This window comes from Nomascus leucogenys, chromosome 2 (genome assembly GCF_006542625.1).
Source record: "Nomascus leucogenys isolate Asia chromosome 2, Asia_NLE_v1, whole genome shotgun sequence".
In the NCBI taxonomy this organism is placed as follows: Eukaryota; Metazoa; Chordata; class Mammalia; order Primates; family Hylobatidae; genus Nomascus; species Nomascus leucogenys.
This window is the reverse complement of record NC_044382.1, coordinates 10,616,351-10,634,062: the sequence shown is the minus strand read 5'-3', so window position 1 is coordinate 10,634,062 and position 17,712 is coordinate 10,616,351. Positions and strand designations below refer to the sequence as shown.

Below are 17,712 nucleotides of genomic sequence, written 5' to 3'. Positions count from 1 at the left end.
AAGAAGGAAAGAAAGGTTTACAGAAAAGAAATGCCATTTATTCCACAATTTACGTGCATTGTGTCATAATAGCCAAGTGATTAAGAAGGAAAGCTGTAGAGTTTGAATTTGCTAGGTTTGAATTATTGCTGCCCTAGTTAACCGTACCCATTTTAGAAAATTACTTAACCCCTCTGAGCCTTGGTTTTCTCATCTGTAAAATGGAGACAACAGCCATATTACCTATTACATTGCTGTGAGGTCCAAAAAGTAAATACATGGAAACCTTGTAGAACCATGCTTGGCACGTATTAAATGTTAGCTGGTATCCACCTTCACAACAAGCCTTTGAAATCATTCATTATTATTCCTATTTTACAGTAAAAGAAACAAAGATTTAGAGAAAGTAAGCTTCTTCTCCAAGGTTACATAGCAGGGCCATGTCTGCCTGGTTCTGAGGCTTGTGGTCCTGATAGCCATCCAGGAGAGAGATGTGGCAGGAAGACACCCTGAATCCAGGGCAGTGTGACCACTCCTGAAATCCCCAACAATAAGTACTGCCAGCAGCTGGGGCTCTCTGAGCCCCCTCTGGCTCTGCCTCACAATATGCTCTCCTGTCTCCCTTTAATAGACGTCTTCGTCTGTGCCATGGAAAACAACGACAAAGCTCTTAGTCCCCTCCCTGAGGGTGGATGGTCCTCCCCGTCACCAGGAATACTTCCCTCAGAGCTTCCTTCTCTCCATGAAGGAGGCTCAGGTCCCAGCTGTCCTTCCTGAGACAGCCAGGGCTGCATCCTAGCTCCTTCAAACCTTCCATCATTCACACCCATCTCCTTCTACCTCCCCATCGTGCCCTGAAATCCTCATTAATGCAGACAGGCCATGGACCATGACTGCTGCCCAAAAGAATGTCCCTCAGCCCACCGCAGCTGGATGGCCAAATCCCACCTCTCTTTCCTCCCACCCCTGACCTGAAGAAATGTACAGGGATTCTTTGGCAGCAAAGGCCCAGAAGCAGGAGCTTGAAGCAGGTGCACTTGGTATATGCTTTGCAGAAAGCGACTGAGCAGACACCCTTGGCAAAGTCACCTTTGATAAAATAGCGGAAGAAGAATCACCACCGCCTATTGAAGATCAACTACATGCCGGGCGCTCTGCAAAGGGTTTTAAGTGAATTCTCTCATTTCATCCTTGTATCATACGTCATGATCATCTCTGTTTCACAGCTAAAGATATTGAATCTCAGAGAGATTCAAGACCCTTGCCCAGGTATGGTTTTTGAACTATGTTCTTACCCACTGGATTAGTGATACCGACACTGGAGCCCTTGTTGGAATCATCTGTTAACACACAGATTGCTGGGCTCCACCCGGAATTTCTGATTCAGTAGGTCTAGGGTACTAGCTTCAGGATTTTGTTAAATATCCAAATGCTCAGGCCTCACGCCAGGTGTTCTGAGTCAGAAGCTGCATTCTAACAGGGTCCCCAGATGTCTCCCATGCACATTCAAGTTTGAGTCTAGATAAATTGCCCTTGAACTCTGATCGGACTGCCCAAAGAAAACAAAGATTGAGGCAGTCACATCACTTTTGACCTCTCATCCCCCTGGCTTGCCAAGCAGGCACGGAGAAGCCCTTTCCTCCCCAGTTTGGAAGTTGCAGTGCACATTATTTGGTGGCCACGTGTGAGTCCATGCCTGCAAGCTCCAAAACACGGCAGCTCGTGATGTCTCTCATGGCTGTTGCATTACCAAACAGAAATCACTTCGCAGGACTTCAGTCCGTCAGCCCTCATCCAAGTTAAATTGCTTCTGAGACTAAAAATCCTTCTGTTTTTTTGTTTTTTTTTTTTTCCTTTTTAAACTACTAGATAAGTAGCAGAGTAGCCCTGGAAGGCAGAATGTCTAACCCTAGGGAAACTTGTAGATGTGACGCACACAGAGTTGGGGAAATCCTGTGGTTTATGGGAAAACCTTTCGTGCTGGGAAAGAAGCCAGTCTTTAGAAAGAGGTCAGCTGGGATGGGGGACAGGGAAAGGGTGCTTTACCCTGTCTTGTCTCTCTACAAAGTGACCAGTTGGAACAGTTTTCTCCCAGTGAAAATAGGGATAATAAAATCCTATCTAGTGATGACTATGTGCCAGGCTCTGTGCACAGCACTTTAAATCATTATCTCATTTCCTCCCTTTGGAAACACTATGGGGTAAGTCCTGCAGAATTCTTATCCCACTTCAGAGGTAAAGCAATCGAGGCTGAAAGCAAAGTGTCCATAGTTACACCGCTGGCAAAAACAAGGGAAGGAAGAAAGGAAATTCAGGCTGTCGAACTCCTGTAACCCTACACCATGCCCAGAACCATTCTGCCTGCTGAGAGACAGCATTGGATGAAACAGACCCCCCATGCCTTCAAGAAGCTTCCATGCTTGCTTGTAATAGGACACCAACAACTTGCAAATTCATCTTGATGCTCCAATCACAACAAAAGCGTAAACCTACTTCAGTCTGGACTTGAGCTGCAGAAAAGCTTACTGTGTACTCCGAATAATTTAAATATTCATTATGTAATTAATGCTGTTCAGTCTCACACACACGTACACACAAAAACTGAGACTTTTTTAAAGAACAGCTTAAGTACTTATCGATTGAGAACTTTTATAACTCTCAAAATGGAGGCATCCCCATATCTCTACAGGTATTTTAAATGAATTGAATTAATCATAGGCTTAAAAGTCTCTTGCGATCTTCGTTAACTTCCCTGGGTTTAATTAAAACATCTGTGCACTTTTAATTTATCGATTCATCCAACTCATATGTCATGTTTTTAACACACCCCAGCATGCTCTGCATCATTTTTAACCCGATTTCCACTTAACTAAAGCAATTAAATTCACCCCGGATTAATTAAAGCATCCATACTTTCGTGCTTAAGTCAGCGTGTGCTTCTTTCCCCACATGGCTCCTGAATGTCAGAGATTTGACACACCTGATGAGTTTTTTGTCCTTCTGGAAATTCTTCCCTGAATCACTTTCTTGCTTATTAATGTGCCATTTGACAGAATGGGAATGAGGAAGTTGGTGCAGATGAACTTTGGCCCTCTGAGCCGGGGACTCTGACCCCATCTGTCAGAATGCACCATCTGGTTTCCTCTCTTCACGGGGGTCCTGCCGGCTCTTGCCCCCGCTGAAACCAACTAAAGCGTCTGAGTACTCTGAGCAGGAAGGTGGCAGGGGTGGGGGGAGGGCCATTCAGGTCAGAGATGAGCATTGCAGTCAGGATGGCTGGTGATCTTTGCATTTGTATTTCATAATCACTCCTAGCTCTCTTTCCAACTTCCTCTCTCTCTCTCCTTCCCTACATACCCAGTCCTTTATTGCTCTGCCCATTTAATAGGTCAGGAAAACTGAGATGCCAAGGTCAACAGCCTTCCTGCTTGGGCACGGTGAGCCAGGGAGCTGTCCACAGAGTGACAGATCATCTCCCTGAAAACTAGATTTGATTTGCTGCCAGCCGCTGGGATGGACAGAGCTCATCCCCTCAGCCATGGCAGCATTGGCTGTAAGCAGCCTTATTTTTTCCCCCGATCAGAAAAGCCAAAAATATTTCTCGTTATCATTTTTATCTGTACTTACTTAATTTTGAATGAAGCTGAGTATCTTGTCTTACCTTTATTGGCAACTTATATTATTTTTGATATGTGCTCTGCCTAGGTTTTCATTCATCTTTTTATTAATTTGCAAGAGTTCTTTGCGTATTTCAGATATCAAACGTTATGCTGTAAAACATCAGAAAAAAATATTTCTTCTCAGAGTTGCTTGTCCCTTAATTTTGCTTAGGGTATCCTTTGTCACAAAGAAGATATTAATTCTTTATAATCAAATCTGATCCTCTGTTCCTCCATGGTTTCTAGAATTTATGTCTTACGTATCTCCCTCCCAGGAAACTAAAATTAGTTTCCAGTATTTTTTCTAATACTTTTGTAGTTTTTGTTTTTCTATTTAGGTCATTAATCTGTTTGGAATTTTTTTTAAGTTCAGGGGTGCAAGTGTGGGTTCGTTACATAGGTAAACTTGTGTCATGGGGGGTTGTTGTACAGATTATTCCATCACTCAGGTATTAAGCCTAGCGCCCATTAGTTATTTTTCCTGATCCTCTCTCTCCTCCCACCCTCTGCCCTCCAGGAGGTCCCAGTATGTGTTTTTTCCCTGTATGTGTCCATGTGTTCTTATCACTTAGCTCCCACTTATGAGAATATACAATATTTGGTTTTCTGTTCTTTAGTTTGCTAAGGATAATGGCCTCCAGCTCCATCCATGTCCCTGCAAAGGACATGATCCCATTCCTTTTTATTGCTGCATAGTATGGAATTTATTTTTGAATACAGTGTGCAGTGGGGGGGTCAAACTTTATTACTTAATTTTCTACCAGATGGATTGCCAATTGCAGGGATCTTGCTAGAAGGGAAACTCACCTTTCTGACACTGTTTTGCTCAGCACCAAGCTAAGTCCACAACCTCAAAAGCCAATGGGGTTGCCTTTTGAGTTTTGGTTTGGGGGGACACCGAGCTTTGTTTGCCTGGCCTCCATGACCCAAATATTACATCCTCAGTTGCTTCAGGAGAATCAATGCATCTTCTTTTCTCCATCACTTATCCTCTACCACCTAATCAAGCTACTAACCCGTGTGAGTTACTCATCACTGTTGCTGACTAACTGGGATATAAGGCAACCAACTATTAGTGCTATGTTGACAATTTTCCTGGAGTACTAGCTTCAAGTATTCTCACCTCTCTTTTCCAAAGAAATTTTGAAACAGACTTCAGCTGAGTGTAGTGGCTCATGCCTATAATCCCAGCACTTTGGGAGGCTGAGGCAGGAGGATCACCTGAGTTGAGGAGTTCGAGTCCAGACAGGGCAACATAAAGAGACCCCATTTCTACAGAATTTTTTTTTTAATTAGCCGGGCATGGTGGTGCACACCTGTGGTCCCAGATGTTCTGGAGGCTGAGGCGGGAGAATTGCTTGAGTCAGGGAGGTAGAGTCTGCAGTGAATGGTGATCCTGCCACTGCACTCCAGCCTGGGTGACAGAGCAAGACCCTGTCTCCAAATAATAATAATAATAATAATAAAATGAAATAAGTATAAAACAGACTTCAAATAATTTTTAAAATACATTATTTGAAATTCTCTCTACACATCTAGTCCAGCCCACAAATTATTTGTGCAGATGTAGGCATTTTCCCTCTGCTTTTATGACTGAGCCTCTCCAATATCCTTAACTTTTCTCCATGTATTCTGTTTACTGCAAGCTCCAAGTGGACAGGTGGCTTATCCTGTTACTTTCCGCCGAGTAAATAACACTCATAATTCATCTCATCCCTTACAGAGAACTTTGTGGGGGCTGGGAGGGCGGGGGAGCTTCAGCTGGATCATTAAAATGAGCTTTATACCATTTAGGTGAATCTAAATTGTGTCATTTTTTTGTCATCAGCCTGTTAACTTGTCAGTTGTTAGTGGTTGTGGTAATTTATTTTTCTTCTGCGGGAGTCTTAGAGCTTCCATTTACTAGATTTAGTAAAACAGGAATAGTCAATTTATACAAACATTTTAATTAATTTTACATAGAAGCTTGAATGCTCAATGTTCTGCTCCCATATGCCTTAGGAAGAAGAGAGACATGCGGAGACAGAAAACGCTCCACTTTCTTACCTGACCAATCACAACCAACTCCCTCCCACACCAGAAAAGACTGGAAGAAGAAAAAATGAAATCTTTCCATTAGCGTGATTTGACATACGTCTGGTGGTTGCTAGTGTTTGTGTGTGCGTGTTTGAGACCTATGGCATTTCTTTATTTTATTAGCCCTTGAAGTCAGATTGGAGATTCAGTTTGAAATTTTATAAAGGAGCATCTGTTAATTTGCCTACCAAGTGTCAGCTACTCCTTTGAGCCATACATGTTATCTCACTTAACCCTTCCATCAATGCTGAAAGACAATTTTTTGAAGGGAAAATTGGGTCTTTGAGAGGTGCAGTAATATTGCCAAAATCCACAGCTGGTAAGGTACAGGTTTGGTTTCGAACCCAGGTCTTTCTGGCACCAAAACCCTTGCTACTTCCACTTCTGCTCCATAATACTTCTTGGCACAGAGTAGGCAGTGTCATTTTTCTATAATCTGTCATAAAAAATAATGCAGCTTGCATGATAGTAAACATATAAGACTTATTAATACAGGAGTTTCCCCATTTCACATCCAGCCTCTTGAATAAAACATCAGCCTGAGCCTCAGATACTGGGATGCTCTAGGTTGAGTTATGTCTGAGAATGAATCAGTTGCCCCAAGGGAAGGTGCTCTCCAATGCAGGACACCCCAGCCACCACTGGAGGGAGCTCATCTGGTGTTTCTGCACTCTGTCCCATGGCAACTGGATTACTAGAAAGTCTCGCTCCTGTGATGAGCCGCCTTCCACTTCTTTGTATGGCATAAGCAAAGCCCATTGAGTGTCCTGCTTTCCAGTGAACATCACAGTGTTTTGCATTTTTGACCACACTCCCAGTGAGCATGCGGCAAACCCTGAAGGAAGGCTGCATTTGAAAGGTGGAAAACTCTCTGACCTATTTTTTATTTTTTTCACTGAGTAATTTAAGTAGGTCACATTTTAAATTTGATTTCCCAAGCACCTGGTTTTAAATGAAACCCATTCTTACCTTCTAGACAATCCTGTTTTTTTCTACTTGAAGTTTATGCAGAAGAGGAACAGTGTCACTATGAATAAAGAAAATAATTCAACCAGGCACGGTGGCTCACACCTGTAATCCCAGCACTTTGGGAGGCCAAGGCGGGTGGATCACCTGAGGTCAGGAGTTCGAGACCAGCCTAGCCAACATGGTGAAACCCCATCTCTACTAAAAATACAAAAATTAGCCGGGCATGGTGGCAGGCACCTGTAATCCCACTACTCAGGAGGCTGAGGCAGGAGAATGGCTTGAACCCGGGGGGCAGAGGTTGCAGTGAGCCAAGATCATGCCACTGCACTCCAGCCTGGGTGACAGAGCAAGGCTCTGTCTCAAAAAAAGAAGGAAGGAAGGAAGGGAAGAAAGGGAAGGAAAGGAAGGAAGGAAGGAAGGAAAGAAAGAAAAAAGAAAAGAATTTTATCTATACTTTTTATCAATTACAAAAGACAAAAATTTTGCACCTTACTTTCTACCCTCCTCCACCTTTTGGGAGGAAGGAGGATGTAATAGGAGACCAGTGTTGGTGATTTGATGTAACTTTCTCTGCCATCCATGACACCCCATCCAATATATAACCCTTAGGTCAGAGAGTCAGAAACAGCCCTTGGAAGCTCATTTAAGTACACATTGTGCAACCATACTTCTCGCTGTTTTTTATTTCAGTGCAGGGCTGGAAGGGGGCTGAGAAGTGATGTTGATTCTAGTCTTCCCACCAGGAAATACCTTCACTGTTACCTAGATCAGAAATGACAAGTAGGTTTTCTCTTGAATACCAACTCTGCCTGCTTGCTGGTCTCAGCCTGGACACTGCATTGATGGTTTCGAGGCTCTGTCTGGGCTCAGGGGAACAAGATGCCGTGAACAATTAGTGATGTCTGTAGAGGTGTGGGAAGGTAGTACTGTAGATCATGTGCACAAACTTGCCATCCCAGACCTAGAGCTTAGCATGAGTCTCAGGAGGAACTGGCATGGAACAAACTTAACTCTGTCTTAAATCCCTCTCAAAACTTTAAGAAAGTTCAGAGTTTCTTGTGCTACTTCATATTTGCATGTTCCCTAATTCTTAATTGGGCACCCTGGGTTCAAAGCTCTTTTTCTACCCTCTGTTAGGCAATCAGCCTCTGTAGCAACTCTGTACAAACTCCTCTGTGTAAGCGTCCTGGAGATAGAGAGTATGATCACTACATTTAGACAGTTCATCTAAATTCAATATGCGGCTTTGAAATTCTCACTTTTGAACTCATTCTTCTCCTCTGGTAGATTCATAAGCATAAGAATACTACTGAAAATAGCACCCCCGATAGTTCTGGCAACTGTCCTATTATAAAGCATTTTGAGGGGAAATGACCCCTCAATCGTATGTCAACTATTGAGATAGTTATATTTCAAATCAGTTTGCAATTAAGGTAAAACATGCACTTCCCCTGAAAAAGGCATTGTGTTTACAGCATGAGATTCACTCCAGGGACTGTTCTTCCCACGTCTTTCGTAAATGGCCATTTAGTGCTTGCCCACAACCCCCCACCACTGGGAAATCTCTGAATATCAGGAACACAAGAGAAATGTTTACCTAATCAAGCCACCATTGATGAACGTAGCAATGGAAGGAAATCAACAATGATAAACGTAATCCCTGTCTTGAATAGCTGACTATATATCTTTGGGAAATTAGACACGCACAGAGGAAAGTTAATTACCATAAAAACTACATAGAAACATGACAACAAAAGGGGATTCATGAGGCTGGGTGGGGCAGGTGACTAGGAAGTGACATGATTAGGTATGCCATCGCTGCGTGGCACAGGGAGCTCACCCGGGTTGTAGATGTGTGTACACACACACATGCAGAATTCTCGGAACCTGTGTATTCCAAACCATGGATAACACCAGGAGTCACTGAAACACCTGCATCCGTCATTTCTGAAGGCCTCTAATGCCACTTCCATAGCCGGAGGATTTTAGGCCCAAATTTGAAAGCAGGTTGGAAAGTTAGGCTCTTTACAAACTGATGCGGAAATGAGAAGTCTAAGACCTGAAGGAGACCGACCACTGAAATCCCATTCTTGATGAACTCTGAAAGGTGGGAATTGGCACATTTGAGGCCAAACTGATTAGAGCTGTAGGTAATCTTCTCCCAGACAATCCCCACTGATTTTCCAACCTTCTTCCCACCAATAGATGGAAGAGGGTACAGCTGAAGGGTGAACTGCTAGAAATTTCATATCTTCAGCCTGCCTGCCCCCTTTTCTTTTTTTTTTAATAAGTCAAGCATATTTAATCATTATACTTTATTACACATGTTACACTTTGAAGGAGGCACAATGACAGTAGTCCCTCATTATCCTCAGGGGATACATTCCAAGACCCCCTGTGTGTACCTGAAACCACAAATGGTACAAACCCTACACATACCATGTTTTCCCTACACATACATATCTAGGATAAAGGTTAATTTATCAGTTAGGCCCAGTAAGAGATTAACAATAATAATAAAATAGAACAATTAAAGCAGTAGCTGTAACATAAATTATGTGAATGTTTCTCTCTCTCTAAATTCCTTCTTGTACCATATTCACCTATTTTTAGACAGCAGTTGACCATGGGTAACTGGAACTGAAAGTGAAACCGCGGATAAAGGGAGACTACTTCATTTCTTCATGGTATAGATAAGAAAACTGAGGCAGTGAGACTTTTAGTGGCTCAGCTGTGTCTCATCCCCACTTCCTTTTTAATAGGCATAAACTTATTAGGAATAAGAGTTGACTGACCTGAGGGTAAAATAATCAGCAAAATGGATTCTAATCTCCAATACCAACAACAGAACAACGATAGTGATATCAGTGTCGCTTAGCGAAGGGCACCACTTCAAAGTTGGGCCAACCTGGTTCCCAGCTGGGCTCCGCTGCCTGTGGGCTGTGTGACTGCACATGTCACTTCCCCTCTCTGAGCCTCACCTGCAAAAATGGGGACCATGACTGTAGCCTCCATCTCATAGGGTGATTATGACAATGAAGTCATGAATTGCACGTAAAGCCTTCTTTCTATGCTGTGCCCAGCACATAACAAGCATTTAATTGGTGGTAGCTGCTGTTATCAGTAGCACTTGTGTTGTTTATCTGGCAAAGGTTCTGCACCTGCGCAGCCAAAGTCCCCAACCTAGAACACTGTAAGCCAAGCCCCAAGGCCAGACAGCTCTACCTCCTTAGACTGCCATAGCCCCTCGGATGCCTTCGTGACCTAGTGCTCTGTCTTTGGTTTGTGCAGCTGCCTGCCCCGTCCTGTGCAGTGGGAATGGACAATATTCTAAAGGGACGTGCCAGTGCTACAGCGGCTGGAAAGGTGCAGAGTGCGACGTGCCCATGAATCAGTGCATCGATCCTTCCTGCGGGGGCCACGGCTCCTGCATTGATGGGAACTGTGTCTGCTCTGCTGGCTACAAAGGCGAGCACTGTGAGGAAGGTAAGCCCGCCGGCCCCGGGGCTCGGCAGCAGTGGAGGGAGGCGTTTGCAGGGCCTGACCTTTGCTAATGAGCCCAGTCCTGGGCTGCGTGTTTTGCAAGAGAAGTTTCAACATTTTGCGCAAAAAACTTCAAACTCCTTTGCTTTGATAAATTTCTTTAGTTGTAGAACAAGAAAGGCCTATGGAGATGGTTCTGGAAGAAACACTTTGTTTTACTCTCCTTTATAGAAATTAATTCCTTTTCTCTTTCACCTTTGTTTTTCTCTTTAAATTGCTCTCTCTGCCTTTGTCTGTCTTCTCTTTCCTTCTACTCCTCCTCCCCTTCCTTCTCTTTCTTTTCCTCTTTTGTTCCTTTCCCTCACCCTATCTTTCTTCCTCTTTTCTCCTGCTTTATTTAGTAATTGGGAATTACTAAAGCTATTCAGAGAAAAGAAACAAGAATTCCTAAGCCCCTTGCCTCCCTTCCAAACAAAAAGCTGTTTGTTGTTGTTGCTGCTGTTGTTACTAATTCTTCCTGGTAATCTAAGACCCATATATGTCTGTGTGAATATTTCAGCAAAAATTAATATCAACCGACAGCAGTCAGGCTTGAAAGACTGTAAGTTTTTTATGTCATTTAGAAACACCATGTAGGGCAAATTAGCTTGGTTACTTACAATTGCACAAAACTAGAGGAGAGTGAGGATGCAGCAAGAGGGATGGAATTTGATGGATCCTGAAAATCTCACCCTGGCGGACACGTAAGGGCCTTTCACACACATGGGTGAAAATCAGGGATATAATAAATTGAATCTAATCCGACAATATGGTCAGAGATCAGGCTTGGAGATCAGGAGAGGGGGACATAGAAGAGGGAATGCAGGAACAGGGAGAAAGAGCACCTCTCTGGAGGGGATCCAAAAGCAGCTGTAACTAATCCTAGTTACCTTGATCGGTTATTTCAGATAAATTATTTTGTGCCAAAATGTTGGGACTGACTTGCAGTAGCTATAAGGCAAGAGAAAGCTATGCTGCCTGTCAGCCTTCCCGCTCTGTATTTGCCCTTGCAGAATATGGTCTCTGGTTGCCATTTGATTACTTGTCACCATATAAAGAATTGGCCACAGCTGGTAGGAAGGTAAGACCATAGACCCTCTCATCCCCTTGCCCACTCCCCAATCTCTGAATTGGCTTCATCGTTGTCTTCCAGCTGAGGCTTCTTTTCTCTAAGTCCATCTCCCAGTGAAATGTCCTCACACAACTCAAACAGCCCTTTTCCCTCCCATGTCCCCACCAGAAATAGAAGTGTCAACTTGCCCAACAAACTAAGGGGAAAAAGTGAAGTCCCTGCCTATTCTGCATGAACTTGATGTAACCACCCAAGATGTCCCCATAGAAAAGATCTTGTCGGATGCCATACGCATTGTGTTCCTCATGGCCAGGCTAACAAGGGATCTCAGGTTTTATGAGGTTCTCAGATGCTAATGGATTCATTCTTTCATCCCAACAACCAATGGATCTCCAGAGTTCTATACAAAATAACCAATCATCACAGCTCTCACCACAAAGTAATGACAGTGCTTTGTACTTAGATACACCCACATAGGGTTCCCTTGTGAAACCCCGCAGTGAGCCAAGATCATGCCATAACATTATTCCTCTAAGATTTTTCAATATATCAGCAGTAATGCCCTTAATGGGGCCCAGAAGTCTGACCCCCACATCTTCACTTGCTCAGTTCTCTATATAATTTTTCCTCTATTATAAAACATAGCCTCCCTATGTCTGCATCATAAAAAATTGGGAGTTTGGATGGAGGAAATACTGATTTAATAACCCTGCTTGAAAGGTTAAAGTTCTTAAAGATAAATGGATTGCAGGAGGCAAAGCTGCATTCGCTGAAAACATAAGAGAGGCCAATAACATGACAAGAAAGGTTAAAACGACCTTTTGCATGCATCATTTGGAGAAAGGAAAGTGCTAGGGCAACAACATTGCCAGTCTTCGAATTGTTTCTCTCCAGTAAAGATTATACACAGCTGTATGCATGGAATCTCAAGTGATTTCTCAACTTTCTCACTATCCCACCCAGTCTTATTTAAATGTTCAGAGTGAATTAACCATCCAACCAAACAAGCCACGTAAATCATTATGAAAGGATGAAATCTCCTCTATTGATTTCTGCTACCCAAAAAGAATGAACCGAGGTGATTCATACGCTGTTTTCAAAATAGGAAGTGGAATCAGAAAGTCTGGATCAGCACTTTTTCTTCCATTTAGCTTTTTTATTTCTGATATTCATCATAGTCATAACGTTCAAACAATTTACCTGAAATGGCCACGGCAGTGAAATAGTTGCCATCCCTTCATTTTTCCTGCATAAATACGGTTGTACTATTAACAAATTTGCACAAGAAAATGAAAGAATGTATTCGTGAGGTTTCATTCAGTGATGTGTAGGGGAGTGGGAAGGTGATGAGAGAGGAATTGACATATTAGTTTAAGTCAGCCATGTTTTCATGTCAGTTTCATGGTTGAGTCATTTTTCAATGACATTTAACTTCATAAATGTAATTCATGGTTCTTCAGGGGCTTATAGTACATATTGTTTGTAAAACTCCTTGACCTCCTTTTTTATCCTTAGGGATAGAAATTGCATTCACAACCCGTTTTTGTCAAACCTACAGAGGGCCCAAGACTAAATGAGTTCTAATGATTTCAGCTGCCAGGGGGCAGATGTTTCAAGGCACATGGTACTTAGCTGGTAAAGGCAACTGTCCCCTTTTAAGTGTAACACTGTTTCTATTTATAAAGCTTCGTAAAAGGCCATAGTCCCTCCTGCCTGCTAAAGACTCTAAGGACGTGGCCACAAGACTATCTTAGGAAATCGGAACCAAATTTAAAATTCATAGTAAAACTGCTCCTCTTGAAGTTTGAATTTAGTTATTCCATCCACTGCTGTAATTATGTAGCACAAAGGGCATATTTACTGGTATCACTGACCAGAGAAAGGGTTAGATCATATTTTTAGATACAATAAATGGGTTTTTTGATGGCATTCTAGTACCAGTGCTAATAAATCTCTGTGGATTTTCCTCCTTTCTTTATACCATAATTCAGGATAGAGAAGAGAGAGCTAATTTATCTGGAAGAAAAATGCCATTTTCATTTTTTTAGTGTATTACTTTTTATTATTTCATCCTTCTAAGAAAAAGATTGTGATTTTTTTTTTGAAAGCTCCTAGCTGCTGGCACCTCACCAAACATTTTAAATGGCTAATTATAGGTTGAGAATAATTTTTGAAGCAATAAGCCACAAGATATTTTTGTGTATATTTTGATTTTGCCTTATTAGAAATGGGGGCCGAGTGAAAAATTAGAATTTCAGAATTTCCTTTATTGGAACAATATAAACATGATGGTTTCTGAATGAATTTGTTCATAATTTACAGATCCCCAAATACGAATTTTTTCCAAAAGTAAGAAAGAAATTGCTAGCACCATTTCTACTTCCCATCAGTCCTTTCTCTACACAGGAAGTTTGTCCCATCAATGACAAATGCTTATAGCACAGTCTGTCCTTCGTTCTTGCAGCAACTGTGTATTGAACACCTGGTATATTCCCTTACCTGTGCTAGGCATGAGACACCAAAGGCCCTGCACAGATCTTTGTCTGTTTTTTTTGTTTTGTTTTGTTTTGTTTTGTGATGGAGTCTCGCTCTGTCACCCAGGCTGGGGTGCAGTGGCACAATCTCGGCTCACTGCAAGCTCTGCCTCCCGGGTTCATGCCATACTCCTGCCTCAGCCTCCCAAGTAGCTGGGACTACAGGCACTGGCCACCACGCCCGGCTAATTTTTTGTATTTTTAGTAGAGACAGAGTTTCACTGTGTTAGCCAGGATGGTCTCAATCTCCTGACCTCATGTTCCGCCCAACTCAGCCTTCCAAAGTGCTGGGATTACAAGTGTGAGTCACCATACCCGGTCCGCCCTTTGCCTTCTATGTGTTTGATGCTTTCAGCTCAAGTTTACATTCAGATGTGCTCCACCACCCTAAATGGAGCAAATCTGAAGGTATCAGATGGGCTTATGTCATCAGGAGTTATACTCCCCAAGACAATGAATTCAACTGTAAAGTAATAATAACAAGATTACGTAACATCATCATAAATATCTCCAACTAATAATAAGCAACTAAACTTCATCTTTGGGGGAGTGTACCCCTGATCTTTTTTTAATCACTGTTTTTTCCTCATGCCTGAAACAGTTTTGAAATGACTTCCATATGTAATACCTTCCTGAGAATATCCAAATGGGATCGTGAGAAATATCTCTTACCACTGAAAATTACTATTTTTGCCTCAAGGGAGGGCTCCCCTTTGGAAACTTCATGGAATATTGTGATTTCTAGTAAGTCCAAATTTCTCAAGTCTGATGTCCCTCAGGACTAGTTAGTTTGTGGCATGGACAATCTAAATAATGTCATATTTAGAGCCAATGTGTCATCCATATTAAAATACACTAATGGCTGGGCATGGTGGCTCACACCAGTAATCCCAGCACTTTGGGAGGCTGAGATAGGAGGATTGCTTGAGCCCAGGAGTTCACAACTAGCCTGGGCAACATAACAAGACCCCATTTCTAGAGAAACAAAAACATAGCTGGACATGGCAGTGTGGGTCTGTGGTCCTAACTAGTCGGCAGGCTGAGGAAGGAGGATTACTTGAGCTCAGGTGTTCAAGACTACAATGAGCTATGCTCATACCACTGCATTCTAGCCTAGGTGACAGAGCAAGACCCTATCTCAGAAAACAAACAAACAAACAAAAAAGACATTATTTTGTGCCCCATAGGGAAAGAAAAAAAGACACTCAACATAATAAATGTCTTAGGAGATCCTACAGAAAGCTGAGACCCTGAGGAATTATCATCTTAGTGTAATAGTGAATTATTTAGAAACCGGAAGTCTTGCATATTTCAATCTTGGCATTGTGCAAGGAGAGAAAACAAAATTTTCTGAGAATTTAAACCGTAAGACGGCATGCCTACATAGGAAAGATTTAATAACACTGTCAGTGTGGTCCATAAAAACCTCAAGAATAGAATTCAAAGTGGTCTCAAGCTAGCTGTACCCCCAGGTGATAGAAGAAGCAATCCTTAAATCTGGGCCAACAGGCCTGATTTGGAAGCTGTGAAAACGGGAGAAATATGTCTTAATTAAATAAGGTGATGATACATCCACATTTGTCAGATCCACAAAGCAACATCTGAGCCCTCTGCTAGACCACCATTTCTCATTGAAACCACATATTACATAAAGAACCCTCTTCTCCAAATGACATTGTATCATTTCCTGAGAATACATAGGAATACATAAGAAAGCTGGGCTTCCTCTAAAAGGCCCTGTTTATTCAACCCTTAGATTGAATGGAGGTCCCAGGTTTGAGACCACATTCTCATGCGAAAAGTCCTGTCCTCAAGAACTGGCCTTTGTGGCTCACTCTCTCCTCATTCTGAGTTTATTCAAGTTATGTTCTGGATGTATATCCACTCTATTAAGATGGCCAAACAATCAGACAGTGAAACAGGCAAGAACCACAATGACTGGACTCTGCCCGTCAACTCATCTGATTGACTGGTAGAAGGTCAGTGCCTCGGCCAGAGATAGCCATCCAGTCCCCTGGTGATTACCTGTAGAAAGGTGATCCCTGTTTGGATCATTTTCACACCCAACTTCGCCTCTTCTATCCTGCACATTTACTAACTCCTTCGTGGGTGTGTGCTCAGAGAATGAATACTAATTTTAGACTTAGCCTAAGTGAAACCTCATTAGGAAAGTGACTCATTTATAAGTTTCATTGGTTTTCCTTTTCATCTTTTGTTACCTTTTGAAGTCAAGTGTTAGTAAAGTTACAATGAGCCTCTCTACTTTTCTCTCTTATAGTGAGGGGCAATCCAGTTTGGCGACACATGTAGAAACATGGCAGATATTCACATTCCTATCACAGATGCTCTGATATGATTCAGTCAAGGCCCTAATCTGTATAAGCACAAGATGCTAAAGGTGGAATGGCATACTTCTATGTCTGACTTCTCCTAATTCTGCTTGAGAAATCCCCTTTTCTTTTCTCTTGCATCTTCTTCAAGTTTGAGATTTGGTGTTTGACAAATAAGAAGCCTTTTACTTTTTATGAGTGTTCTTCAGGTGACCACATAAGTATTTCTTGGGCTACTCCATTTGCTAGCAAGTGGATGGGCACTGGTAACCCACTGGTCCATTCAGCAGCAAGCCCATGTCTCATGGCCCATCCTCCATGGGTGATTAATACTTTTATTCTTTGGTTTTTGTTTTTGTTTTTTTCAGTTGATTGCTTGGATCCCACCTGCTCCAGCCATGGAGTCTGTGTGAATGGAGAATGCCTGTGCAGCCCTGGCTGGGGTGGTCTGAACTGTGAGCTGGCAAGGGTCCAGTGCCCAGACCAGTGCAGCGGCCATGGCACGTACCTGCCTGACACAGGCCTCTGCAGCTGCGATCCCAACTGGATGGGTCCCGACTGCTCTGTTGGTAAGCCATAAGGTTTTCTCCTTCCTCTCTCTCCAACACTCCTGCCCTGTGTTCCATCCCATTCTCAGATGGATGGGAATCTACTCTTAATACTTAGCTTGGGATAAGGGGACTTTGATGAATCACATTGTGTCTTTCTCATGCTCTTCTCCTCAATCATGGAGTCTGTGATCTTTGAGAAACAAACAAACAAAAAAGCACTGGGTTGGTTCCATCACTGCAAATGGATGAGGGGCCCAGGAGGGATGCTTCCATTTGCATTACAGGTTTTCTAGTGTACATTCCCTAAAGGTACCAGAAAACAAAACAGAACAATTCAGCCCCAGACAAACTAAATGGAACATCCCATAAAACAGAAAAGAGGCTCCCTCGGGGTGCTGCGTGAACATGTTCTAAAGCTCTGTAATACTCCAGTGACAGGAAAATAAGTCATGCTGTACACTTCATTTTCCTAAAATTTAGAGTATGTGTCTTCTCTCCGGAGTGACCTTAAAAATGGAACAGTTCAACAGTTCAAACCAGTCCCAACCTTCCTGAGAAAGGTTCTGTTCACACTGACAAGTCCCTATCCAAGCAAGCGATCATTCCGCCCCCTTCCTCTGGGTAGTGAGACAGCTGTCAGATTGCCATGGCAATCAGGAAGGGAATAGATGTGAAGCTTTGCCTACAATGGGAAAGAAATGAATATTTCATTCCAAAAAGAAAAAAAGAAAAAAGAAGAGTCAGTTAAAATGGGCTATTTTGGAATGTCTTCTCAGCCCACTCGACTCTGGCTTCAACTCTGATGCTGGTGGTCCTGGCAAGGCCGTGCAGATGATGGGAGGAGGCGGGGGTCCTAGATCCAAAGCCCAGTTATGCTGCAGATACGCTGTGTGACTTTGAGTGAGTCACTGGCCCCACTCCCCGGCCCGGTCTTCCTTCTCCTGGCATGCCAAGCCACGCCTCCCTCAGTAGACTGATGAAAGGATGAATGTCTGGCATGTGCTTGTCCTCGCGTGAGAG

General features: G+C 42.8%; 1 protein-coding gene across 9 annotated transcripts in view; it reads left to right on the top strand.

Moving 5' to 3' along the window:
• TENM2 (teneurin transmembrane protein 2) overlaps window positions 1-17,712 on the top strand; it is a 1,389,831-nt gene that overhangs the window by 1,234,798 nt on the left and 137,321 nt on the right. For all 9 annotated transcript variants that reach the window (XM_030825348.1, XM_030825333.1, XM_012505108.2 and 6 more), the window contains 2 exons: window positions 9,975-10,169; window positions 16,510-16,710. In XM_030825348.1, coding sequence (XP_030681208.1) covers window positions 9,975-10,169; window positions 16,510-16,710 — 396 coding nt within the window. The remainder of the gene's footprint in view (window positions 1-9,974; window positions 10,170-16,509; window positions 16,711-17,712) is intronic.